Source organism: Poecilia mexicana, unplaced genomic scaffold (assembly GCF_051168715.1).
Source record: "Poecilia mexicana isolate PSO_F unplaced genomic scaffold, ASM5116871v1 scaffold_6, whole genome shotgun sequence".
NCBI lineage: Eukaryota > Metazoa > Chordata > Actinopteri > Cyprinodontiformes > Poeciliidae > Poecilia > Poecilia mexicana.
Genome location: NW_028263375.1, coordinates 34507685 through 34534823, shown reverse-complemented (window position 1 = coordinate 34534823; position 27139 = coordinate 34507685). Strand labels below are relative to the sequence as shown.

The window sequence follows — 27139 nt, the reverse complement described above, 5'->3', positions numbered from 1 at the left end:
CTCAGTTTAGACTATAAATTGATCAACACAACGTTGCATTCTCTTTAGTTTTCCCTGGTCTGTAACGGAGACTGGAATTAAATTCACCATTTCAACCAAAGGTTTGTAATGCGCTTCTGAACCAGACGCTCCAAAGCGTCCGGTCCATAACTCTTCAGCTGTCAGCTCCTGGTCAGAAAGACGCATTTAGTTCAGAGTCCATGACACGATATTCAGAAAGGATTTTTTTTAATTGGTTGATTTTAGTTGCCTCTGTGATGAACTCCTTACGTAAAGTCTGTGACGTCTGCCCATGTGCACCAGTCAAGGGTGTTAATTATAACCTGTCAAAATGAAGATTCAGCTTCAAATTTTTCTGTTATTAAAAATAAACAAAAAATGGTCAAATTTCGTTAAGGCAACCCCTGTTATATACTGTGTGTCTGCCATATATACACAGTGTATAACAAAAGACAGACACTCCAGTTCACGTTACATAAATTATCATAAATCTTCAGAAGTACACTCCTCACATTTATGCAGATATTTAAGTATACCTTAAGTGTCAATATTTTGTGTGCCCAGCGTTATTTCTGGGCATGGAGTTTACCAGAGCTTCACAGGTTGCCACTGGAATGCTTTTCATGTCCTCCATGATGACATCATAGAGCTGGCAGATATTCAAGACTTGGTGCTCCTCCACCTTCTGCTCAAGGAAGATGGAGGAGTCCCAAAGATGTTCTATTAGATTTAGGTCTGGAGAGATGCTTGGCCAGTCTATCACTTTTACCCTCAACCTCTTCAATAAAGCAGTGGTCGTCTTAGAGGTGTGTTCAGGGTCATTATCATGATGGAACGTTGCCCTGGAGGGCCTCAGGCTCTGTTTCTGTAGTTCACAGTACAGATTGGAGTTCATGAAATACAACTCGCCAGCACCTGCTGCACTCATGCAGCCCCAGACCATGGCATTCCCACCACCATGCTTGACTGTAGGCATCACACACTTATCTTTGTACTCTTCACCTGATAGCTGAAACACATCTGAACCAAACAAATTAATCTTGGTCTCATCGGACCACAGGACCTAGATCCAGTAATCCATGTCCTCTGTTGACATGTCTTCAGCTAACTGTTTGCAGGCTTTCTTGTGTACAGACTTCAGAAGAGGCTTCCTTCTGGGGTGACAGCCATGCAGACCTCACAAGAGTAATCTCACCAGTATTCCTCCTCCGACAGCCATTCATCTTAAAAGAAGCACATTTCTTTTTTACTTTGGTTGATGAGTGGATGTCCCACTGCCCGTTCACTTAGCCATGATAGGGTGTTAGCTTTCGTGTCTCTTAACTCTGCCGCACTGTTCCTACCTAGCTAATCTGCACGGTGCCACAGCTCATATGACCAAGGCACGTAGACACAATACTATGCGATGACTGGCTGCGTAGCGAAAGTGAATCGTATCGTATCATTGACTGGACACTTGTGACTCACTGAGTTACATCGTTATGTGTTATTGGTCCATAGTCAAAACTGATGTCTGAGCTCAATGTTCAGTTTATTTGGATTTTATTTTATGCGCTGCATAGATTTTATTGTGTGCTGAAAATGTGCGAGCAGTGCAGGCAAGCAGCTTAGAGGGAACATTGACGACAAGGAGCGGTCAGTTCGGACATTTTGTTTGCGGTGGTTTAGACATTAATGGCTGTATGTAGAGTTATTTTGAAGGAAGAATACATTTACACTGTTATATAAGCTGCACACAGACTGCTTTTCATTGTGATAGTGTCATTTTGTCAGTGTTGTAACCAGAGAACATAATTTACTCGGGTTCAGATAGCAGTTTACTATCAACCAGTTATGTTTATTACAAGTTACTGGACTGAAACACATCCAACCTCATCTCAACTCTGTTACACAGTTTTCCTGGAAAACCAACAAAGAAAAACATTCACTCCAAACATGAGTGGAATATATTCATTGTGCTCATTTCACTTGAACACACTGCTGAACTGTGTGGAACAAATGATATTTGTCTCTGTAGTAAGTCCTCTCAATGTGAAAATAAAATAAAATAAAATTTAGATGACAAAGAATCCTTTCAGGGTCCTCGGTAGAAAAATAAAACTACGGTAAAAAGCTGACCAGCAAAAAAAAAAAAAAAAATTGTTCATATAGAGCTCTATATTTGTGTGTGTGATGCGTACAAAACAAATCGATGAAAGAGGTTGTCCTGGCTGGGATGGCGACCCAGAATGACGATGGCAGCGGCGTCCACAGACACGGAAAACCCCGCAGCCTCTTTCTCTTCCTCCGAAGGCACAGGAGCACCTTATATCAGGGAAAGAGTTCCTTTCCCTGATATCGGCCACAATAATGCACTAGCAGGAAAACATCATGTATCAGGCATAAAGAAGTCAAGCGCTATGCAGAAGGTAGCCAGAGACTAGCATGTCTCTACTCCGCAGCAGCTCAAACTCCGAAGCCCGGGAGTCATAGACATAATATAAGGATAGACCCTCATGGACCGCTCTCGCCTATTGTCACTGACGAGATTTAGGGCGGCCATCTTGGAGCGGTACTCCACTCCACTCAGCGTTATGTGTTTAGCAGCACAATGACGTATCAGTGCATTTAATCGATCATAACACACTTTTTTGTTACTGTAAACCATATTCAAACATCTATCAAAGCTACATTTATAAACAATTGTATTTTTTAAGTATGTTTTTAATACATAGTTCATCATATTTAAATATGCTTAGTGGCTATAACAATAGAATAGGAATGGAATATTCTGATATCGATGTATGAAGAGCATATTACAAAGCACACACCCGTTCATAATTTATTTAATAAATTATTTAGTAATATCAATATATATTTATATAACTATACAAACACTAATAAATAATGATTAATACTGAATTATATATATTATAAATTATATATATATATATATATATATATATATATATATATATATATATATATATATATAGGCCTCTGAGACAGTCCAGCACATAACAGCAGGGTGCAAGATGCTGGCAGGGAAAGCATACATGGAACAACATAACCAAGTGGCGGGCATAGTGTACAGGAACATCTGTGGAGAATATGGACTGGAAGCCCCGAGGTCAAAGTGGGGAACACCCCCAAAGGTGGTGGAGAATGACCGAGCTAAGATCCTGTGGGACTTCCAGATCCAGACAGACAAGATGGTAATGGCGAACCAACCGGACATTGTGGTGGTGGATAAAGAACAGAGGAAAGCCGTTGTGGTGGATGTAGCAATACCAAGTGACCACAACATCAGGAAAAAGGAGCATGAGAAACTGGAGAAATACCAGGGCCTCAGAGAGGAACTGGAGAAGGCCTGGAAGGTGAAGACCACAGTGGTGCCTGTGGTCATCGGGGCCCTCGGGGCAGTCACCCCCAAACTGGAGCAGTGGCTAAAACAGATCCCAGGAACAACATCAGACATCTCAGTCCAGAAATGTGCAGTTCTAGGCACAGCCAAGATACTGCGCAGAACCCTCAAGCTCCCAGGCCTCTGGTAGAGGACCCGAGCTCAGAGGATGAAAGAGACCACCCGCGGAGGGTGAGAAGGGAATTTTTTTTTTTAATATATATATATATATGTTTATGTTTTTCAGCCGATGAGTCCAAAATCCGATGTGAGATTCATCCGTGCTGCAGTGAATCCGTCTCTCTTTATAGATTTTTCTCTCTTCTTCCTCACATCGTGTCTTTAGTAAATTTTCAAAACAAAAACGGAAGATTTAGGATGTATCTTACTTTTGACAGAGTGAAAGAATATAAATAATAGTCTTTACCACCTGTGTAAACTTTGCCGGTGAATGTTATAACACATAATATAAGTTTTATAATATGAGTTATATTGTTTCATTTCTAATATAGGCCCTTGTGTCAGATAATCTAAGTCAATGTTAGAGAATAATTAATTTTTTTAGATGTACAGAATCTCAGTTAGCCTTCATAACGGGGCTGAACCCGTATTACACCAAGCACTGTAGCTAATATGAGCTGGTATCTCGCCAGTGGACATAAATACAGTAAAGTAATATTCTAATCACAATATATACACAATAATATGTCCATCTTACTTGTGAAATGTTGTCTGTGGAGCCCTCACATCAATAATCCATCGATCCGAACAACAATATCCCTCAGTGCTGAGGCATCTTCTGCTGCTTTGATTGAACAAAGTAGGAGGGTATACCGCTCCAAGATGGCCGCCGTATTTCCTGCGCTGGAGCGGCCAATGCTGGGTCTACTCTTATGTTATGTGTATACCGGGAGTTCCCCTAGTAACTGCAGTCGGAACGCTGCCGTAAAGTGATGTCGTACTTGGCTCTTAAAGGGACACTACTCATAAAGTAAAAATACAGAAAAGCAAATAACACAGAATAAACAAATAAAATACAGCTGGGTTACATCGTCCCATGAAAAGATATACTTAAATATCTGCAGAAATGTGAGGGGTGTACTCACTTTTGTGATACACTGTGTGTGTGGGGGGGGGGGTATATATATGTGTGTTTGTCTATATTTGTATGTGTTTATGTGTAGATAAATAGAAAGCTGAGTTTAAAATAAATCCATGTTTTTCCATTTCCATTCTTTAAAATCTGAGTTTCTGGCTGATAGTTCAGCTAAAAGTGAATGATTTGTGCTCAGAAAGCTGCATTGGGTTCTTTGGCATCAGCCTTCTCTTGCTTCACCATGCAGCAGCAGAACTGATGTGTTAAACTACAAGAGGAAGAGGACAAAGCAGCAAAATAATTTTCAGAAGTGGCTGCTCACTGCTGCCACATGTTAACCCAGAGTTGGATGGAATGGCCCAGACTCTTTGTCCAGACGCACCACAACCTTGACTGAAGGCCTTTTCTTTAAAAACGGACAGCAGGGCTGAAGAAAGAGATCTTCCCATCGATCTATTTTATTTAGTCTTTTTTTTCTTGTCTGGGCTTCTTAGTCAATTTAAATTCAGATTGTGTTGAACTAAATGAAAATGTTGATGTAATCTGAACAAAGGCAGTTTCAGTCAAGTGGACCAGTTTCCACTGATGCATGCCAAGCCTTCCTTTTTTAATGTGCCATTTACCAGTTTCTCTCAACATTCTTATCAGTATATGATTAATCCATCTATCATATGCAGAGAACAATTGTATCATCTAATGGGTGAATGCAAAAACATTTTAGATAGTCTCTAGGACTAATGATATCTTTTTAAAATGCTTGGTGATTCTGAAAATAGAAAAAATGTCTGTACCTCAAATTTGTTGTTGCTAAATGGTAGCCCAAAACTCAAAGATGGCTTCCAACACCAAAAGCTCAGTTCTTAGGTTGTTCTTCCTGAGAATTCTCAGGAAGAACAGTCTCTGTTGTGCCAGGACTGAAGTGGAGTTAGAGTCCAAGTCACTGAAGTAGGTGCCCAGGAACTTGAAATTGGGCACCATTTCCACCCTCGCCCCATTTAGAATGATGGCCTGAATGTTTACACCCCCTAAATAACGTCAGTTCCTTCGACTTGGAGGTGTTCAAACAGAGGTGGTTAGTGGAGCACCAGGCAGACAGTCGTTCCACCTCCACTCTGTATACCATCTCACCTCCTCCAGAGATGAGCCCCATCTCCGTGAGATCTGTCAAGAAGTCTATGATCCAGTAGCAGATGTTTTGGGGGAGACCCAGGTCCTCCAGCTTCCTCACCAGTCTGCTTAGAATGATGGTGTTAAAAGCTGAGCTGACGTCCAGGAAGAACAGTCTCCTGGAATGCTCTTCCTGGAGCAGCAACACAGGAGCCCCACAGGGCACTGTATTCTCACCAGTCCTTTTCACTCTCTGCACTTCAGATTTTCAGCACAAATCTGACTTCTGTCATCTGCAAAAATACTCAGATGATTTAGCAGTTGTTAGGTGTATTAAAGATGGACTTGAGGCTGAGTACAGAGAGCTGGTGGACCACTTTGTGTCATGGTGTGGGATTAATCATCTCATCTCTAATGTGAACAAAACAAATCAAACAATCAAGTTTATTTGTATGGTACGTCAAAAACAAGGCAGTTCAAAGTGCTTTCCATCAAAAAACACACTTGCACACAAATACAAACTTGCAGAGATGTTGGTCTTCTAATCCTGGAAATGTTCTTCAGGTTAAGATTCAGTCCATAACTACACCTACAGTGGAGGAAATAAGTATTCGATCCCCCACTGACTTTAAAATATTTTTAGACAAAAACATAAATAAAATGTCTCAATTTTATTTTAACAGGCACAGAGAATATCAAAAAAAAAAAAACTGAGAAAATTACATGAAATGGGAAAAATATTAATTAGAATTTTATTGAAGGAAATAAGGGATTGAGGTCAGACTGAATAGCCCATTCCATAACCTTGATATGCTTTTTATGAAGCCACTTTGTTTCCTTGGCTATATGTTTTGGGTTGTTGTTGTGCTGGAAGATCCATCCACCACTCATTTTCAATGCCCTGGTGTAGGCAAAGAGGTTGTCACCCATGATTTTGCGATACATGGCCCCGTTCATCTTTGGTGAGGTGAAGTTGACCTGTGCACTTAGAAGAAAAACACCTCAAACACAATACTTCCACCACCATGCTTGACAGTGGGGAGAGTGTTCTTAGGGCCACATTCTGTATTTTTCTTCCTCCAAACAAGTTGAGTTGCAGCCAGAGAGCTCAATCTTGGTCTCATCTGACCGATGCACCTTCTCCCAGTCTCTCTCGGAGTCATTAATATGTTCATTAATGAACATATTAATGCCTTAAGGCAAACTTAAAGCGGGCCTGGACATGAGCCTTCTTGAGCAGATTTTAAACCATTACCGCTCAGGGGTAATGGTTACCGTACCGCTCAAACCAATGGTTTTTCTTTGGAGGCTGTGGCCCCAGCTGCCTTGAGATCATTGACCAGCTCCTCCCGTGTAGTTCTTGGCTGATTTTTATTCTCATGATCAATTTCTCTCCATGAGCTCCAGGCTTAGGTGTATTGACAGTAATGTTGTACTTGTTCCACTTCCAAATAATTGCACCAATAGTTGTCACCTTCTCATCCAGCTTCTTACTTATTAGCCCATTCCAGCCTTGTGTAGGTCAACAGTTCTGTCACTGACATCTTAAGACAGCTCTCTAGTCCTGTCCATGGTGGAGATGTTGGAGTGTCACTGAGCTTGTTGGCAAATGGCCTTTTATACAGGGACATATGTCTCTAATGCGTTTAACAACTTCACTGACTTCAGGGTGTGTCAGTGGTCTGTGGGAGCCAACAATAGTCATGGTTTTTAGGAGATCAAATACTTTTTTCCCTCAAATAAATCAAATTATTTTTTATTTAAACATAATTTATTTTCTAGATTTTCTTTTTGATATTATATCTCTCACTGTTAAAATTAAGCTACCATAAAAATCATAGACTGCTTAATTATTTGTCAGAGAACAAACTTTCAAAATTGGTTGTGGATCAAATACTTATTTCCTCCACTTAAATAAACAAAGGAGATGACTGCAGATTTCAGGAAAAACAGGGTTAGATCAAACCTTATTTCCATCATGGGAGAAGAAGTGGAGGAATAGAAATACCTCGGTGTTCACCTAGACAACTGACTGCAGAGATAACAGTGATGCCATCTATAAGAAGGGACAGAGCAGACTGTTCTTCCTCGGGAAGCTAAGATCCTTCTACAAGTCTGTTGTTGAGAGTTTAGTCTCTTCTGCCGTCATCTATTGCAGCATCAGAGCCAGAGACCTAAAAAGGCTGATCTGGTTTGGATCTGATTCTGTTCTATGGATGGCTATGGAATTTCCCCAGAACACAATGCAAAGAAGGATTCTTCATAAAATCAAGACAGCTATTCATAACCCTAACCATGCTCTTTATGAGAAAGTCTGCAGAAAAACAGTGTCTTTACTCAGTCTTCTTAATTTAATTTCTCTTTGGGATCAATAAAGTATTCTTGAATTTTGATTTTTTTTAATAAAGCCTCAGTTTTACATTCTATGGCAATAAGAAATCAGCATTTTCATCTTATAATATTGGCATTAAAGTGATTTCTATTGTCTCATTTGATTGAACCCACTTTAATTAAATTAAACAGGATTGTTTAGAGTTGTTGAATCATGGTAGCTACTGTGTGCTTTATGATCTTTTTCTGTTTGTGCATCAGGTACCTATATGCTGTAGGACACAGAGTCTGGAAACGCTGGAAAAAAAGATATTTTCTTCTTGTTCAGGTAAGATGCTCCTGCGAGTTTGCAACAAAGTTTGGATGAATTTAGTAGGTGTAGAATCTCAGATCAGAGATCCTTGGGCTCCAGAGGATGGACTACATATAAAACTAGATTTACATATAGAACTAAAGGCCAGGGTTTATATTTCACCTGATGGTTTTTTCCTAATCAGAGTGTAGTTTTTAGTCAGGTCTTGCTGTAGTGCCCTTTTGGCAAACATTCTCCACCAGTAAAATCTGTTTGAAACCTTCTTTTGTCCCTTATTTACTAAAAAATGGTCAGTTGAAGAAAATCAAAGAAACGAAAAATAAATCTCCTCTTAGCAGTCTCATAGATTTCTCACCTAATCTAAACTCAAGATTAAATTATTGGGGCCTGCCATAAGCAGTGACTGACTTGCAAAGCAAGTCAGTCAGTGCCTCCATGCATTGCATGGCAGGCACCTACTGTTCTTCACCTAATAGAATGTCTCTTTATTATTATAGATTATTTATTTTTCTTCCATCACAGTTAATGCGGCTCGTACCGCTGCGTGTACCCCCACAAAAGTGGTATCAAATCGTGCGGCTCGATGCCGAGAAGGGAGCTATTACTTTTAGTGGGATTCTGTGTAAAAATGACGACATAAATTGAGAAAAACGAGAAAAGTTTAGGCTGAGTGTCTCACAGCATCACTAAGATTTCTCTCTGAAACACACACACAGCACAGTGGAGGTCTGACTCCAAAACTCTGTTTAACTCCCCCTCACAGGCACAAATAGAGGCCTATTGATCTCAAAGTTGGTCATGACATAGATACACATGCCTGCTCCCGTAAAATGTTTTCAAAATTTTCCTAGGGCTTATGGTTTTTTGTCAGGGTCCTGGAGACCGACGCTGGGTGTCTCACAAGTATAGAAACCTGCATCCTGTCTGACAGAGAGAGCCAGCCCAGGTGCAGATCATTAATTACCATAGCAACGGGTCCTAGACAGAGGCAGTGAGTATTCCCACAGCGCTGAATCAGATCTCACAATGTATTGTGGGAAGAATACATATTTCCTGTGACTTTTCATGTTTTGCTTACATAAAATTATTACTTGTCTGAATTTTTGAGTGTAAATTAAAATCTTTAGTATGAAAATTGAATTTTTTTTTAGAAATTAACTATTACCAACTGTCTTCATGTTTTTTTATTTTGGACCATGAGTGAGAACCACATGTGCCAAGCTTATAGTCGTCGGTCTCGGATTGAATTTCTCTGACTTGGGGTTTATACCATGCTTTTCAGTGGTGTCTCATATCATCATAATACACCTGACAATATTTACAGCTACTGTGTGCTAGTGGTGGGATAAGTATGTCAGACCTGCATATATCTATTTTTCATGGCAAATTTGAAACGCTGGATTTAAAGTGATGGCCACACTTGGCAGGCCCCTTAAAATTTCTGCAGGAATTTTCTAGTTTAATCTGTACTATACTTTTCATGAACTTTCATTTGCTTTCTGAGCACTTACTCCGGATCTTTGTACGACAAGAGAAAATAAGTGAAAAATCATTTCATGTTTTTGTGAAATATGGCTGCTTGGTTTACTCTAATTGAAACTCCTTCAAAGGCTAAAAAGATCAAGTCTTTGGACTGAGGATCTACATTCACCGGTACATCAAGATTTCCACTGTCTGTTTCAACATGGAATGGCCATTATTTAGTGGTTCACAGTGAGAAGAAAGAATTCATGGGAACATGGATTTTTACAATATATTCTAGCCTGGTAAAAAACAGCACCTTATTTTACACTTTGCTTCATCCAGAGGGTCTGGGCCCTCAGCTGTTGACAAACAATTGCTTTCTGGAGGTGTGGACTGTGTTGAGGATTTATATTTTACTCAGTCACTAACATTTGTCTGTGGTGTATATAATGCTCCAGTTTGACGCTATGAAGTTTAGTGGATATTGGCTGCAAACATCCTTCACTGCAAAGACAGAAGAGCTGAGCTAAATGAGGCGATGTCGTATAGGCTTCGCCCTTTAAGACTATCGCTAGTGGGTTTATCCCTCTCGCGCAGCGCAGCACTGCAACAGCTGTTGATGTGAATTCAATACTTGGAAGCGTGGCCAACGCAGACAGAACAGCTGAAGGAAGCTTCACTGCCTCCACTGCCATTGACAAAACTACAGGCAGACTACAATTCTAAAAAACGCAGAAAATCATCTTCAACATTCACAACATTTCCTCCTGTTCACTGACTGGTCCACTAGAAAATCTACCAGAGAAAATCTGTGAAGGGGAAAAATCCCAGACTGAGCTGTGAAGTGACATTTGAACTGAGCGGAATAGCACAGGAAGGCAAGGACCAGGCTAATTATATACAAACAAGTGTTAAAAACAAAAAGGAGAAAAAAAAACTGTAATGTAAATTCATGATTTATTGCTGGTTGTAAAAAGTATTCATACACTGATTTTTTTCACCTGTTGTCATGTTACTATATATATAGGTCATAATTGTAAAGTACAAGATAAGTAGTCTATGTTTAAAAAGTGTGGCTTGCATTTACAATGTACGGAAATGAAACACTTTCTAGAAACTTTAGGTCCGCTAGCAGTTTTTCCCCCAGCCCTGTGCAACATCTCAAATCTACAGAAAAAGTTATTAAAGTTGTATGAAATGTGAAGTTTAGAGATTTGATGTAACAAAATGAGAAAAATATGATGTGTGAACTTTTTGTCTGAATTATTGAAAAATATCATTATGTTTGATATCATTGTGCCAGTGCTTTGCTTTCTACTACTTTAGTACCAAAGAATTTGTCAAAAAAGAGAGAAAGATGAGATGTATTGATAATTGATCATGCTCATTTTGGAGGTGCAACTATGTGTTTGTTTCCTTTAGGTGAGTCAGTACACATTTGCAATGTGCAGCTACAGAGAGAGGAAAGCTGAGCCTCAGGAACTGATGCAGTTGGAGGGCTACACTGTGGACTACTGCCAACCTCAGACAGGTGGACTATGTGGAAAATGCTGATCCATCTACATATATTTAGAGAAAAATGAATTATGGAATCCATTTGCTTTTCCAGACTTTCCTAATTTCCAAAGGATTAAAGTATAAGTTTGAATAAAGTAAAAGTGTTTAGATATTTTATTTTTAACAGATTATGATGTACTTAAAGGGGAAGTATTATATAAAACCGATTTTTTTGAGTTTTGCATCATGTTACAATATTCCTTCATCAAAAACACACCAGGGGCCTCTTGCATAAATCGTGTGTGTGCACAAAAAATGTGTGGCTCCATATTTTACGCACAAGTCGGCATGTATAAAAATTTACTTTGCATCAAAGTTTGCGTAAATATGCGCACACTTTTTCCCTGTCATGAAAATGTGCGTCAGCCACACAAACTTTTTCTATAAACATTATCAAGCTACAAAGCGTCAAAATTCACCTAAATACACTGAAACCTGATGACATTCAGTGTTTTTCAGACCAAGAAGCATCAAACTCGATGTTTTTTTTAATGATTTTAACATTTTATTGCTTAGACACAAACGTTGAAACTGAACCACACTTATCCTCAGACAATAACTTAACATGCTCACAAAATAAGGAAAATAAAAATAAAAGGATGTGTGTTTAAGGCTATCGCTAGCGGGTTACCGGCAAAGCAGGATGTAGTCTATGCCTCACTGGGTTCATCCAGACCACCACCATGAAGCATCACACAAAAACAGTCTCAGCCTAGAGTGTGTAATTACGCACTCCTGGCCTCCCATACAGCAGAAGACCAGAGAGGAGAATAACATCTGGTCAGAAAGGTTGAGACAAACAGACCTGCTGCTGTGAACAGGAACGACGAACATTACGAACTGTAACAGTGTAACGATGAACAGAACGGGTAACTTATTATACAGCACTTTGTATAAAGTCCTTATACCAAGTGCTGATATAAGCAGCACTTGTTGTGTCTGACATGCTTTGGAACCTCTGGAGTGGAGTGTCAACTGATTCTTCCCGGTGACAGTAATGACAGCAGCGGGACTCCTCATGTGGTGGCTGGGTCACTGCTGGTCCCATGGCAGTGGCCCTCTGATGTTTTCCTGCTGCTTACATGTAGCTTGGCATCCTCTGAAAATGTGACCCGGATGGCCACATTTGAAGCAATGGGTGCAGTCGCATGCTTTTCCGTTGCTCTGGCAGGTTCTGCAGCCTCTCCTTCTTCTTGCTGACCCCAACATCTGATGTCCTCTTAGGGTAAGGGTTTGGGTTTAAATTTGGTCGAGAACCAACCTCCAAACCTAACTCTATATACATATTTTGGTAATACTCTGTAAAATACCAGAATGTTCACATAACTTTTATGCTTTTGGCTGTCTGAGGATACATTTTGAATATTAAATAGGTGTTATGATCAGTGACTCAGTACTTGAGTAGTTTACCAAATATTTTTTGCACTTGCTTAATTAAACGTGTTTAAGGTATGCTACTTTGACAAGAGTACAATTTTGGGGTACTCTAACTTTATAAAAACAAAAAACACCGCCATTAAAGTCGACAGACGTCCCACCCCATGAGAGAAGGACGACACGCCGTGGTGAGCGTCTCTTATTTTGATTTCTGAAAGGTGGCAACCCTAGCCACTTCTGTGCTTTTTTTCATAGCTTCCTTCATCTTATGATCTTGTGACAATACTGTTGGCTCCCATTGCTGAGCAACTTTAAAATAAACCGTGTGGGCGTGACATAAACAGCTCCATCCATTATACCATCATCCAGTTTATTTCAACAAATGTGCAATCAAATAAACAGTTAAAATCTTAATTACCTACATTCAAATTTAATGCAAGTTGTGATACAGTGTAACTCAGTTTATGATGCCATAACAACACATCGTATTGACGCCTCTTTGGAGGAATAAATCTTTTGAGGTTTAAAAGACCATCTATGGTAAGAGAAAATCTATAGTAAGAGAAAAATGATCTGGCATATGCTTTGCTTATACAACTAGCTCATCAAGCTTACTCAGTTTTCCTCATTTCTTTTTTGTTTTTGCCATTTTTAGGTCTGCAAGGTGGCCAGGTGTTTTTTAATGCTGTAAAGGAGGGCGACCTGGTGACGTTCGCCTGTGATGACGAACAGGACAGAGCGCTCTGGGTTCAGGCTCTGTACAGAGCCACGGGTCAGTCATATAAACCAATCCAACCAACACACAACAAAGCTGCCAACTGCAAAGGAGGACACAGAAAACCATCATCTATCAGTAGGTGTCACTGGGTTTTAATGACTGTTTTTAATGACTGATCATAAAAAAGGTTGTCATGTTAATAATGTTCAAACTTTGTACTCAGAGTAAACATTAATGTTGATATCTCCATTGTTTCCCACTAAGAACCTTATAGGCCTGATGTAGGACTTGTTGGAGAATGTTCTTGCCTGTTGTCTTTTCCTCAGTGTTGGCATGTAAGGCAAAAAAATCACACAAAAAAATTCTCGGGTTATGTCTTGAGTTCCACTATCTACGTTATAACACTTTGTCTGACGTTTGCTCTTCTGCATGGGGGCGGAGCCGGCGCCATGTCAATTGCAAAGCCAATGGGTACGGCTCACAGTAATCTCAACAGCACAGAAAAGATCCTGATTACAACTTTGGAATTGTGCCGGACACAAATGTATTTCACAGCAGAATGTCGACTTTTATTGTGAAGGAGAGAGAGGAGGGAGGAGAAGAAAAGATCAAGGGCTGTTCCTCATTCTTTTTCTGGTTTTTGGGTGTTGGAAGACATTGAGAATAAAGTGAAACTCAAAATACTTTTTCGTCTCTTTCTGCTGACGTCCACATTGGTGAATCCGAACATCTGAACATATTTTTGAGCAAGAACTCACCAGATGCTGCCTCCAATTCTCCACCAGCGGTGATTTCAGACCCAGTTTCTTGCCAGGCAGCTGTTACTCCAATTGCTATGGTCTCATCTTCTTCTGCCGCTTCATTAGCTGTTTTTGCTCATGTTATCAAGCTTCCAGAGTTCTGGCAGCACAATCCGGAACCATAGTTCCAGCATGTGGAGGCCCAGTTCCATCTTGGGGGGATAACCACAGATGAGACCAAATACTCCTATGTAGTTGGTGCATTGGATTCTGTTTCCACCCGCTGTCTGACGGGTCTACAGTGGAGCCCACCAGCACTAAAAATACAATGCGCTTAAGGAGTACCTGCTACGGCTTTACCAACTGTCAGATGTGGAGCAAACTGATCGCTTGTGGTCTCTGAATAGCTTGGGGGATCATAAGGCCTCTGAGCTGATGGAGAACATGCTGGGGTCACTTGGCTCAGGAGATGTTTCCATCCTTTTCACGCACCTGTTTACACGGCAGCTTCCTCCACCTGTTCGCACCACACTGACCAGCTCCGGACAAACGATTATCGCTCCCTGACATCCAGCTACTAGTGTGCATGCACTTTTACCAGGTGTGACTCAAGTGGGGGGTGGAGATTGTTGATGCCGTGTCTGTGGTGACAGAGTGGCGGAAGGACGTCGTTCTCTGCTTCTATCATCACCATTTGGAGTAAAGGCGAAGTGCTGCATTTCTCCATCTTCATTCATGCGGCAGAACACATGGTGCACCTCTGTCAGTTGTTTGTTCGCTCAGTTTGTGAACTCAATGCCAGTTCAGACTGTCTGCTGTTGAGGTCCAGGGACACACAGTGTTGTCTCAAGAGACGGTTCTCCTACCTGCCAAGGCTGAAGCTTTTCCCGGCCCTCCCTCAGTGAAACTCCTGCAGGAGTTTTTGGGGATGGTGAACTTTATAACTGTTTCATCCCATGGGCAGCTCATTTTATGCCCTTTGTGCAAAGCATTTGGAGGCAAAAAAGTGGACCAATGGATTAAGTGGAGCCTGGAGAGGGTGTAGGGATAAGCTGCTGCAAAAAAGATCTCGGCTAATGCTATGCTTTTGGCCCTTCTGATGATGGAGGCCAGACGGTGGACAGAACTACTTGGTGGCCAGAGGCGGTTCCGCTGTCGTCAACCACTTCGGTTGATGTGGTATTAATCTCCTCCTGAGTGTCCCGATTTGGTGTGCCATTGGATTTGACCTCCAACTGAGGTACCCAGTTCACCTCAAGACTTGTGGACTGCACTGGCAGAGAGCCTTGGGATTAAACTCCACCATACTGCTGCCTACCACCCACAGGCTAATGGTCTTTGTGAGAGGTTCCACAGCATAATCAAGGCTGTATTGTGGGCCTCATTGGTGGATAATGGCTGCATGAATCACCTGCCTTGGTATTTATTGGGCCTCCTAAATAAGACCTGCGGTTTTCGTCAGCTGAGTTGGTCCTGGGCAAGTTTTTGAGGGTAACAGGGAATGCCTGGATAGTTTCTCTTTGTGTGTTTTGGAGAGGGGACCTAAGGATTTTTTGGTGGAGTTGGGGAGTAATCAAGAGAGTATTTTGGTGGACCTTTTGAAGCCAGTCCACTGGTAACACATGTGTTACCAGTGGACCCGGTTGAGTTGGCTCAGCCACCTCGTTGTGGTCGTCCCCCAGTTTCTTTGCCCACTCTTCCGGGTTTTCCCCCTACAATAGGGTTGTCCTCCTCAGGTGGACAGTTCTGTAGTAGTTGGTCCGGAGAGTCTCTCAGTTTCAACCTGTTCCTGTATTTCATTTGTTTTGTTTCTTGTTGTTGCTATGTTTGTCTTTTTATGTGTTTTACACCTGTCATATGGTTTCACATGTTTTGCGTTTTTGTTTTTGTGATATTCTGTATGTTCAGGAGGGCCTTTGTGGTGGACTCAAATGAAAATATTTCACACCACAATGTAGGCTCTTATTTTGAGGCGAGAAGTGAGAAGAAATGATCCACAGTTGTTCTGGATTCTTTTTCTGGTTTTGGATGTTGGAAGACATTGAGAATAAGACGAGACTCAAAATACTTTTTTGTCTTTTTTGCTGGCTTCCACTGAATCATCAATCATCAAAACAATTTATCTTTCCCTATAACCTGAGGCTAAAATTACTTTACGATGTAAAAACTTGGCAAAGGGAGAAAGAATTTCATACCATGATGGCTGGATAGAAAAACCCCTTTTGAATGGCGGATTTGAACCACCATTTTAGAATTGTGTTGCTCATGGTGGCAGCACAGCTTTGTACTTTCATTGAGATTTTATCTTTTTCATTCCTGCTTTTCTGGGGAAAAAATTAGCTTTCTGTAATTAACTGTTCCTTCTTGTTTTGGATGCTCTGAAGTTGGACAGATTTTTTACAATATTTTTCATACTTTGCTATTCTGATATGCTGTGTAACCTAAGCAACAGTAGCACCTGCAGCTGTGTGTACCTTGGCATTTTCCTTTGAGGTAAAAAAAAATAATTTCTATATTTTTATAATATATATGTATATATATATATATATATATATATATATATATATATATATATATATATAATTGTATGTTTTGTTGTTTTTCCCTTTGCTATTCACAAAATTGTGGGAAAAAAGAAAAACCTAAATTGTCTTTTGTGTTAAAATATCCTGTATGTAGTCCACATCTGTATGTGTCTGTGGGGGTGGGCACATGTCCATACAAACCTAAATGTTATTGGTCATGAACATGAAGGAGTCTTTATGAATGTTGTCATGAAGTGTCATTTGGTAAATAATGACACTTTTAATGCAAAGTTGGGACTTTTAATGGACTTTCAAGGCAACTTTTAAAGCAACTTTGCATTAAAAGTGTCATTATTTACCAAATGACACTTCATGACAACATTCATAAAGACTCCTTCATGTTCATGACAAGTGTTATGTCATGTTTATGACAGTGTCATGTCGGTCTTATGCACACCCCTTCAAATAAAGTGTTACCATTTTTTTTATTCGGGAACGGAAGCACTGACAGGACACTCCATCCCTTCTCCATTGACCAACCTGTCACTCTCTTCCCCAGAGTCATGCTAGGCTGGGTGAGTTAAACACTTAAATCTAATAAAAAGAGAAGAAATTAAGCAAACATTGTCGCTTCTCCTCCTCCTCCTCTGGAAGTCTCAGACACACCACCTGAACCTGGGAATCTCCCTCCTCCTCCTCCTCCTCCTCATCCTCATCCTCCTCGCATGTCTCCAGCCATATTATTTACCAAGAGAATTCACCAGTGTTCTTTTGGCAGCTGTTTACATTCTGCCCTCCATTGTTGCTGATAATACATGTGATTTCATCAGTTCTATTGTTGCTAGGATACAGACAGAACACTCCAATGTATTTGAGGCAATATCTGGTGATTTCAATCACGCCTCTTCTCCACTGCCAATGTTTCACCAGTTCTTCAGCTGCTGCTCTTGAGAATACAAGACATTGGATCTGTTTTATCCTAATGTCAAGGATGCATATGTCTCCAAACCAAGACCTCCTCTGGGGAAATCAGATCATAATCTTGTTTATCTCTGTTCTTAATATGAACCCCTTGTGAAGAGACTACCTGCTAGGAAGATGACTTCAGGAAGTGGTCACAGGAACCAGAAGAAGCCCTACAAGGTTGTTTTGAAGCAGCTGATAAGATTGCTCTTTGGCATGACTGAGTGTGACTGACTATATAAACATCTGTGAGGAGAGCACAGTCCCCGCCAGTGAGATGCTTCCCAAATAACAATGCATGAAATGATTGATCACCAGTGAACTAAAGGAACTGTTAAACAAGAAAAAAGAGGCTTTTGACACGAGTAGGCACCGATGGACGCAGGGACTGAACAGAGAATACAAATCGGTTGTTTATTAAGGAGTACACCAGTTCTTAGTCAGACAGGCCGGGGTCAAAACCAGGGAATCCAAGTCGGGGTCGGGCGGTTCCAGATCTCAGGGTCAGACAGACAGGGGTCAGCGCCGGCGGGTCCAAATCCAGGTCAAAACAGGTACCAGATCTCAGAGTCAGACAGACGGGGGTCAAAGCCAGGAGGTCCAAATCCAGTGGAGAGGGTCAGGATCGGGGACAGGAGAGGCAACTGGGCAAAAGGAAGAGACAGACAGGTTAGTACTGGGCAATTTAGCTCAAGTCTTTACAGCAGGCCTGAAGGTGTTACCGCTGAGGGTTTAACAACAATCTGACGCCGTGCAGGGGGAAGATCCATCCTTATATGGCAGCAGCTGGAGATCAGGGAGATGATGTTCAGGTGTGAGTGGTCACAGCTCAGCCGCAGCTGTGACAGGTCCCCCCCCTTAAGGCGCCCCTCAGGACAGCCGACGGTCCCCTCGCCGACAATTGAAGTCACGGATGAGCTGAGGATCCAGGATGGCAGAACGCGCCACCCAGCTCCGCTCTTCAGGGCCATACCCTTCCCAGTCCACCAGGTACTGCAGTCCCCGCCCCCGGCGGCGCACATCCAGGAGACGGCGAACAGCGTAAACAGGGCCCCCGTCAACAATCCTAGGGGGAGGTGGAGGGGGGTCGGGTGGACAAAGGCGACTAGAGACAACAGGTTTAATCTGGGACACGTGAAATGAGGGGTGGATCTTCATATTTTGAGGAAGGTCAAGGCGAACAGTCACTGGATTGATAATCTTAGTAATTGTGAATGGGCCAATAAAACGAGGAGAGAGTTTCTTACAGTCTGTTTTTAGAGGAATGTTCCTTGTGGACAACCAAACCTCTTGACCAGGTTGGTAACTGGGAGCTGGGGTTCTGTGACGATCAGCCAGTAGACGATTGCGGTCGGCCGTCCGGGAGAGGGCTGCACGAGTCCGTCGCCACAACCGATGACATCGACGAAGGTGATGCTGCACCGATGGTACAGAGAGCTCCTTTTCCTGAGAGGGAAACAAAGGCGGCTGATAGCCCAAGGACACCTCAAAAGGGGACATACCTGTGGCAGTGCTGGTCAGGGAGTTGTGAGAGTATTCTACCCAAGGTAGAAACTGAGACCAAGAGGCAGGATTGTTAATCACTACACAGCGCAGGGCTGCCTCCAACTCCTGGTTGACCCTCTCAGTCTGGCCGTTAGTTTGTGGGTGGAAGCCCGACGAAAGACTCACAGTGGCACCCAACGCTTGACAAAAGGCATGCCAGACCCTGGATGTGAATTGGGGCCCCCGGTCTGTGACAATGTCCAAGGGGATGCCATGTAAACGCACCACATGGTGCACCAGGAGATTAGCGGTTTCCATGGCAGTAGGCAACTTGGGTAGTGCTACAAAATGGGCAGACTTAGAGAACCGGTCGACAATGGTTAAAATAACAGAGTTACCTTCAGATGGGGGAAGCCCTGTAACAAAATCCATCGAGATGTGTGACCAGGGTCGTCCTGGTACAGGCAGAGGGCACAAGTAACCAGCGGGTTGTTTATTGCTGGACTTTCCCCGATTACAGATGGTGCAGGCGGAAACATACTGACGGGTGTCTTGAGCCATGGATGACCACCAGAAATGACTCTGCAATAAGGTGAGAGTTCGATGGACCCCAGGATGGCAGGCAAACTTGGAAGCATGGATCCACTGAAGAACCTTAGGACGAACACTTTCTGGGACAAACAAACGGTTGGGAGGACAGTCCACAGGGGTAGGTTGTTTGGGTTGAGCTTGCCTCACCAACTGTTCGATCTCCCAGGAGAGCGTAGCCACCACACATGAAGCCGGTAAGACACTCTCTGGTTCCTTTTTCAGAGTCTCCGGTTCAAACTGACGAGAGAGTGCGTCGGGTTTGCAGTTCTTGGAGCCAGGTCTGTAAGTTAAGACAAAGTTGAATCTTGAGAAAAACAATGACCACCTAGCATGGCGTGGAGTTAACCTCTTTGCAGACTGAATGTAGGATAGGTTTTTGTGATCAGTCCAGACTATAAATGGTTGAGTGGACCCCTCCAGCCAATGACGCCACTCCTCCAGAGCCAGCTTAACTGCTAGCAGCTCCCGGTCCCCCACACAGTAGTTTAGTTCCGGAGGGCTGAGTCTCCTGGAAAAGAAGGCACAAGGCAGTAGCTTGTGTGCAGGGCCCGAATGCTGGGACAGAACTGCCCCTACCCCAGTGGCTGACGCATCCACTTCTACAACAAACTGTTTCTCAGGATCAGGGTGAATGAGAACTGGTGGGGAGGAAAACAGTTGTTTGAGCTCCTTAAAGGCCACTGCTGCTTCTGGTGGCCATGAGAAGGGCTGCTTAATGGAAGTGAGGCGAGTTAATGGCTGGGCAACAATGCTGTAGTTCTTAATGAACTTACGATAAAAGTTTGCAAAACCCAGGAAACGCTGAAGTTGCTTACGGGTACTGGGTTCTGGCCACTCCACCACTGCCTTAGTCTTGGCAGGATCAGCTCTGATCTGTCCATTCTCAATGACAAACCCCAGGAAGTCAACTGTGGAAAGATGAAAACGGCACTTTTCAGCTTTAACAAACAGTTTGTTCTCCAGCAGCCTCTGGAGAACCTGACGAACATGGCTGACATGCTCCTCCTTGGTCCGTGAGAAAATAAGTATGTCATCCAAATAAACGAATACAAAATGATTTAAGAAATCCCTCAGAACGTCATTAACGAAGGCCTGGAAAACAGCAGGGGCATTGGTTAGGCCAAAAGGCATCACCAAGTATTCGAAGTGGCCGATAGAGGTCTTAAAAGCCGTCTTCCATTCATCTCCCTCCCTTATCCTGACTAGATGATAGGCATTTCGTAAATCCAATTTGGAGAAAATGGTTGCCCCTTGCAGCAGTTCAAAAGCTGTGGACATCAGGGGTAATGGGTATTTATTCCTGATGGTGATTTCATTTAACCCCCGATAGTCAATGCATGGGCGTAATGTACCATCCTTTTTTCCTACAAAGAAGAAACTGGCACTTAGTGGGGATGACGAGCGGCGGATGATACCAGCTGCTACAGAGTCATTGATGTAGGCCTCCATGGCCTCATGTTCCTGCTTGGACAGGCTGAACAAGCGACTGTTAGGCAGCGGAGCATCAGGCAGGAGCTCTATCGCACAGTCGTACGGTCGATGAGGGGGGAGTGAGAGGGCTCGGGACTTACTGAAAACGGCAGCTAGGTTGTGGTACTCAGGAGGAACCAATGACAGATCAGGGGGGTCCGGGCTGTCACAAAGACTCCCGCAGTTAGGCTGGGCAGCACGAAGACAGTTATTAGAACAGGACAGACTCCAGCTAACTATCCTTCCTGTGACCCAATCAATATGGGGATTATGAAGTCTCAACCATGGATGACCCAACACCATGGAAAAACTGGAGGATGGGATAACCTTAAATTGGAGAACCTCCCTGTGGTTACCTGATGTGATCAGCAGAGGGGGTGTCTGACATGTGACTGAAAACAAGAGAGCACCATTAAGACCATTAGCAGATAACGGTGAGCTGAGGGGTTCACTGGGAATGTTCAGTTCTTTAATCAAGCCTTCATCAATAAAGTTATCCTCAGCCCCAGAATCAATCAAGGCAGTTAATGAGTGGGAAGTAGACTGGTGACAAAGCTTAACATCAATTAGTAGGCGACTAGTAGAGAGTTGGGGACTTCCCGTGCTGCTCACTAGAGTCCCCACCTCTAATGAGCTTTGTCTTTTGGCCGAACAGGGCAGTTGGAGATTCTGTGCCCAGGCTTACCGCAATAGAGGCAGTCACCAGTTTGGAGACGCCTCTGTCTTTCTGTGGCAGTCAGGTGTGTTCTACCTATTTGCATGGGTTCGTCATCAGGGGGCGCTGGAGCCTGTGACTGGACCGGCGGAAAAACAGGGGTGGCGCTGCTGCGCTCCACAGCAGGCGGAAACAGCCGAGGAAGCGCTGAGGCAGGCTGGCCGGGCCGCTCCCGGCGTCGCTCACGAAGCCTGTTGTCAAGACGGATAGACATTGTGATTAGTGAGTTCAAGTCCTTGGCATCATCACTGACGGACAGGCCGTCCTTTAAGGTTTCATTTAAGGCGTGATAATACACTCCTTTGAGCGCTTCGTCGTTCCATTTTGTGTCAGCAGCCAGTGTGCGAAACTCCACTGAGAACTCGGCTGCACTACGGGAGCCTTGGCGAAGTTTCAGCAGGCGTTTGGAGGCATCCCCAACATGATCCGGGTGATCAAACACAGTGCTTAATTCTTCAGAGAACCGTTTAAAGGTAAGGGAGGTTAACGGTGTAGTTGTGTCAAACGCCAGCGCCCAGGCTAAAGCCTGGTCCCTCAGCAATCCCATGACATAATATATCTTGGATAAATCGGAGGCAAAAGCCCTAGGTTGCTGATTAAATACCATCCGACATTGTAACAGGAAACCCCGGCATTTAGACAGTTCACCTGAGAATGGAGGAGGATCAGGAACATACGGACCTCGAGAATTTACCGGAGCGGGGAGAGCCGGAGGTTCGGCCGGTGAGACGGGTGGAGGAGCAGCAGCAGCCGTTGAGGCGTCTGACGGTCCTTGACTGGGGGAAAGCATTGAGGTTAGTTTGTCTACCTGTGCGGACAACTGGGCGATTTCCTGATGGAGAGTTTGGCTGGCCGCTTCTAGTCCAGTGAGCCGATGAACGCTTTGCCCTAACACCACTCCTTGTCGGCTTAAGACGTCCCTCAAGGCTGCAGCGGGGTCCTGTTCAGTCGGGTCCATGTTGTATGGTCAGATTGTTCTGACACGAGTAGGCACCGATGGACGCAGGGACTGAACAGAGAATACAAATCGGTTGTTTATTAAGGAGTACACCAGTTCTTAGTCAGACAGGCCGGGGTCAAAACCAGGGAATCCAAGTCGGGGTCGGGCGGTTCCAGATCTCAGGGTCAGACAGACAGGGGTCAGCGCCGGCGGGTCCAAATCCAGGTCAAAACAGGTACCAGATCTCAGAGTCAGACAGACGGGGGTCAAAGCCAGGAGGTCCAAATCCAGTGGAGAGGGTCAGGATCGGGGACAGGAGAGGCAACTGGGCAAAAGGAAGAGACAGACAGGTTAGTACTGGGCAATTTAGCTCAAGTCTTTACAGCAGGCCTGAAGGTGTTACCGCTGAGGGTTTAACAACAATCTGACGCAGTGCAGGGGGAAGATCCATCCTTATATGGCAGCAGCTGGAGATCAGGGAGATGATGTTCAGGTGTGAGTGGTCACAGCTCAGCCGCAGCTGTGACAGCTTTAGGGAATGAGATTGGGAATTATTTAAGAGTATACAGAAGCAGCTCAAAGTAAATATTAAAGACAGCAAGGAGAAGTACAGGAAGAAGTTGTAAAATAAACTGCAGAGGAACGATATCAGAGATGTGTGATCAGGGATGAAGAAGGTCACAGGCTTCAAGCAAAAGGAGGATCAGAAACATGGAAGTCTGGACAGAGCAAATGAGCTGAATACATTTTCAACAGGCTCAGTTCAGGAACAAGCTCATCATCATCATCATCATCATCATCCTCTCCTGTCTTCATCCACACAGACATTCCACCTTCCTCTGACCCACTGCTTTCCTGTCAGACCCTAAATGTTCCATCTTCCACCTCAGTCATGGACTCTTCTGCTTCCACAAGTTTGTCTTCAACCAAATCAGGAGACGCTGCCGCTCCTTTTGCCTCTCCCTCCCTCTTCTCTGTGTGTAGAAGTCAGGTGAAGAGGCAGCTGGAGAGACTGAACTGGAACAAGCCTGCAGGTCCAGATTGTGTCAGCCCCAGAGTCCCAGATTCTGCAACATCTGTTCAACCTTGGCCTGACCAAAGAGATATTTCCAGTGTTCTGGAAGACATCCTGCCTGGTTCCTGTATTGAAGAAAACTCACCCATCAGTTATTACGGACTATAAGCCTATTGCCCTGACAACGCATATCTTTAAGGTCTTGGAAAAACTCCTGCTGGCCGACCTGAGTAAGCAGACAAGCACATATTAGGACCCTCTGCAGTTTGCTCATCATAGTTGATGATGCCATCAACAAACTCACCATCATCTGGACAAAGCAGGCAGCACTGTGAGGATCATGTTCTTTTATTTCTCCAGTGCATTTAACACAATTCAGCCTGATCTGCTCTGTGAGAAACTCCAGAATACACAGGTGGAGGCCTCTATAGTTACCTGGATCTATGACTACTTCACAGACCACAGTTTATGCTGAAGGTCTGTGTATCTAACCAGATATTCAGCAACACCTTGACATATCAATATATAAATACCTCTGTGTTCATCTAGACAACAGACTGGACTGGAGATGCAACACTGAAGCGTCTATAAGACGGGACAGAGCAGCAGCATCAGAACCAGGGACTTAACAAGGTTCTACAACCTGATAAAGAAGTCTGTTTCTGTTGTGGTTCTGTTCTGAGGACAGCAGTGAAACCTCTGGAGATACAGAGAAGGATTCTTCATAAGGTCAAGAAAATTATGGTCAACCATGACTATTCTCTTCATGAGAATGTCTTGGGAAAACAGAGTGTCTTCAGTCAGAGACTTGTTCAAATTCCCTGCCACACAGACTGCTTCCGTAACGGGTATCAATATCTACAATAACTCTTTGAGGACTATTTTTTAATTTTGAATTGATTTTTTATTACAGTTTTGATATAAAGGCTTATGAGGGCAGTTATGCATGACAGACATGACTATTAACTTATCTGTAGCAAAACGGAAAAGTACATTGTTTAAATGTGGACTGAACTACTTTCATCTAATTGGTTTTGTCTTAATTTAAGCAATGGTTGAGATAATATTGTCAAACTATGATTGATAATGTTTCGTGATCTTTAATTGAAATAACTGTCTCCAAAAATGTTGCAGAAGTAATAAAAATGGTACTGAGCATTTTCTCTATTGACCAGCATTGACCAGCATTGACCAGCATTGACCAGCATTGACCAGCATTGACCAGCATTGACCAGTATTGACCAGCATTGACCAGCATTGACCAGTATTGACCAGCATTGACCAGTATTGACCAGCATTGACCAGTATTGACCAGTATTGACCAGCATTGACCAGCATTGACCAGTATTTGCTTTTGAGATCGATAGAAAAAGCCAGTCTGTCATTGTGACAGACTACAATTCACACCTCAGACTATACTTAGTGCAGACATTTTTAACTTTACAAGTGCGTTGCTGATGAAACCAAATCAATCAATAAAAAAAAAATCCATTCTGAATATCATCTCTGACATGGATACTGAACTAAACACATCTTGAATTAAACGCTTTGGAGCGTTTAATTCCATTCTGTCGATGGTTTTTATCACTGCAGAGAAAAAGTTACACGTGTTCCTCTGCTTGATTAATGTGTGATCTGGATTCTCTGTTAAACTTGTTAAACTGCATAAAAATGTAATGGAACAGAATAGCCCAGATTAATATAATTTAAAAATTGATGGATAAAAATTCGATAATGACAATATTTTTGACGCAATCAAAATGACGGACAATAAAAACAAGTCTAGCGCCACCTTTTCTCTTGAAAAGTGAAAAGTATTCTTTAGTCTTCCATACAAGCAACATTTTATTCTTCCAAACATTTCTTCCCTCCCTCTGAATCTCAAAACTCTAGACAATTTGTCTTCATACTCATAACTTTATCTTTTTCTGAGGGCATGTTAAATCTCATCTTAAAACTGTTTTTTTCTGACAGTTTTTGACCAGTTTGTCATTTTTTACTCTTGAATGACTCCCTTTTCAGATAACATCTTATTTTCTCTTCCTATTATTACACTCCTTTTTAATATTCTTTCTGCTGTGCATATAAATTATACTTAATCTGTGACCAGAAACTGTGGTGCTTCCCATCGATATTTCCAATATCTCCAATTAATTTCCTTTTTTTGTTTGTCTTTTCTTTATTAGCCTTTATTTCCTACTTTTTTATTTGACCCTCTTTTTCTCACCCATGCACATTATTTGCAAATTATTTTCTTTATTCTGTGTTTGCAGTAGACTTTGTTTGAATTCTAGCCTCCTGCCAAGCTAGGCCTGGCTGCATGGGAGTTTCACGCTGAGAGCTGATTATTGCTGTATGTGAGTAATTTGCTGTAATAGCTTTCCTTTCTCACCACCACTCATTAGTGTTTAATAGAAGAGATTGAAGTGTCAGTGGAGAGAAGTGCTGACATGCTGTTTGGAGCAGGAAATAGGTGGTGTCCCTTAAATAGCTCCTAACTGGGTGCTAGTTGCTGTTCTTTATATCAGTGCTTATTGGGTTTGACAGAAAGTCATTCACTGGAATAATTGTTGTTTCTGTGAAACCCTCCTCCTCTTTGTAAAAGCTAGAGGTGTATGCTTATCAGCATGAAATATTATGGCTTAATAACTCTGACTAAATGTGCACACACACACACACACGCACACACACACACACACACACACACACACACACAAACACACACACACACACACACCCACACACACACACAGATTGTTAAGGGAATAGCCTGTTTTCAGATTCAGATAAGATTTGCTTGGTGCCTCATCAGAAGTCTACGTCTTTCATTGTTGTGTTTAAGATTGGATTCAGATTTCACACACATTAAAATAACGCCAAATGTTGAACTGAGCCACATAAGATTATTGTATGCATTTCTCATTATGCTCAGGTATTCACCAGCAAATGTCTCACCTAAAACTATTAATTTCCACTTATTTCCATTAATTTGTGTATTTACAAATACATTTGTATTATGGGACAAACACATTTTTTCTGAGAGTTCTTCTTTATACTAGTCCTGAAATTTTAAGGATAGACAAGGTTTTTTTTGTTTTTTTAATATATTTTTACTGAATTTTCTCTTTTAGGACATAAACTTACAAACAACAAACTTAACATTTTAAACATGTACTTATACACACTTACATTTACTCACGCACTCACCATTCAAACCTGCATTTGTTTAGTTCCAAAAAAATACAAAACGCTTAAATTAAAACAGAGAAAAATAACAAGACAGTATATAAATAGACACTGTCGTCAAGACACCCATTATTAAGCTCCGCCTTCAGTCCCTATGATCCTCA

The 27139-nt window shown here is 42.5% G+C and overlaps 1 protein-coding gene and 2 long non-coding RNA genes across 6 annotated transcripts in view; 2 read left to right on the top strand and 1 right to left on the bottom strand.

Moving 5' to 3' along the window:
• Positions 1–27139, top strand: part of cadps2 (Ca++-dependent secretion activator 2) — a 240977-nt gene that overhangs the window by 71676 nt on the left and 142162 nt on the right. For all 4 annotated transcript variants that reach the window (XM_088006677.1, XM_088006678.1, XM_088006675.1 and 1 more), the window contains exons 9-11: positions 8178–8244; positions 11116–11224; positions 13283–13480. In XM_088006677.1, the coding sequence (XP_087862803.1) occupies positions 8178–8244; positions 11116–11224; positions 13283–13480 (374 nt within the window). The remainder of the gene's footprint in view (positions 1–8177; positions 8245–11115; positions 11225–13282; positions 13481–27139) is intronic.
• Positions 17974–18426, bottom strand: LOC148159550 (uncharacterized). The gene is made up of 2 exons (XR_015763121.1): positions 18296–18426; positions 17974–18217 (listed from the first exon to the last, which is right to left on the bottom strand). It is a non-coding gene; the product is annotated as an uncharacterized LOC148159550 (long non-coding RNA).
• LOC148159549 (uncharacterized) lies at positions 18435–23381 on the top strand. The gene is made up of 2 exons (XR_015763122.1): positions 18435–22307; positions 22457–23381. It is a non-coding gene; the product is annotated as an uncharacterized LOC148159549 (long non-coding RNA).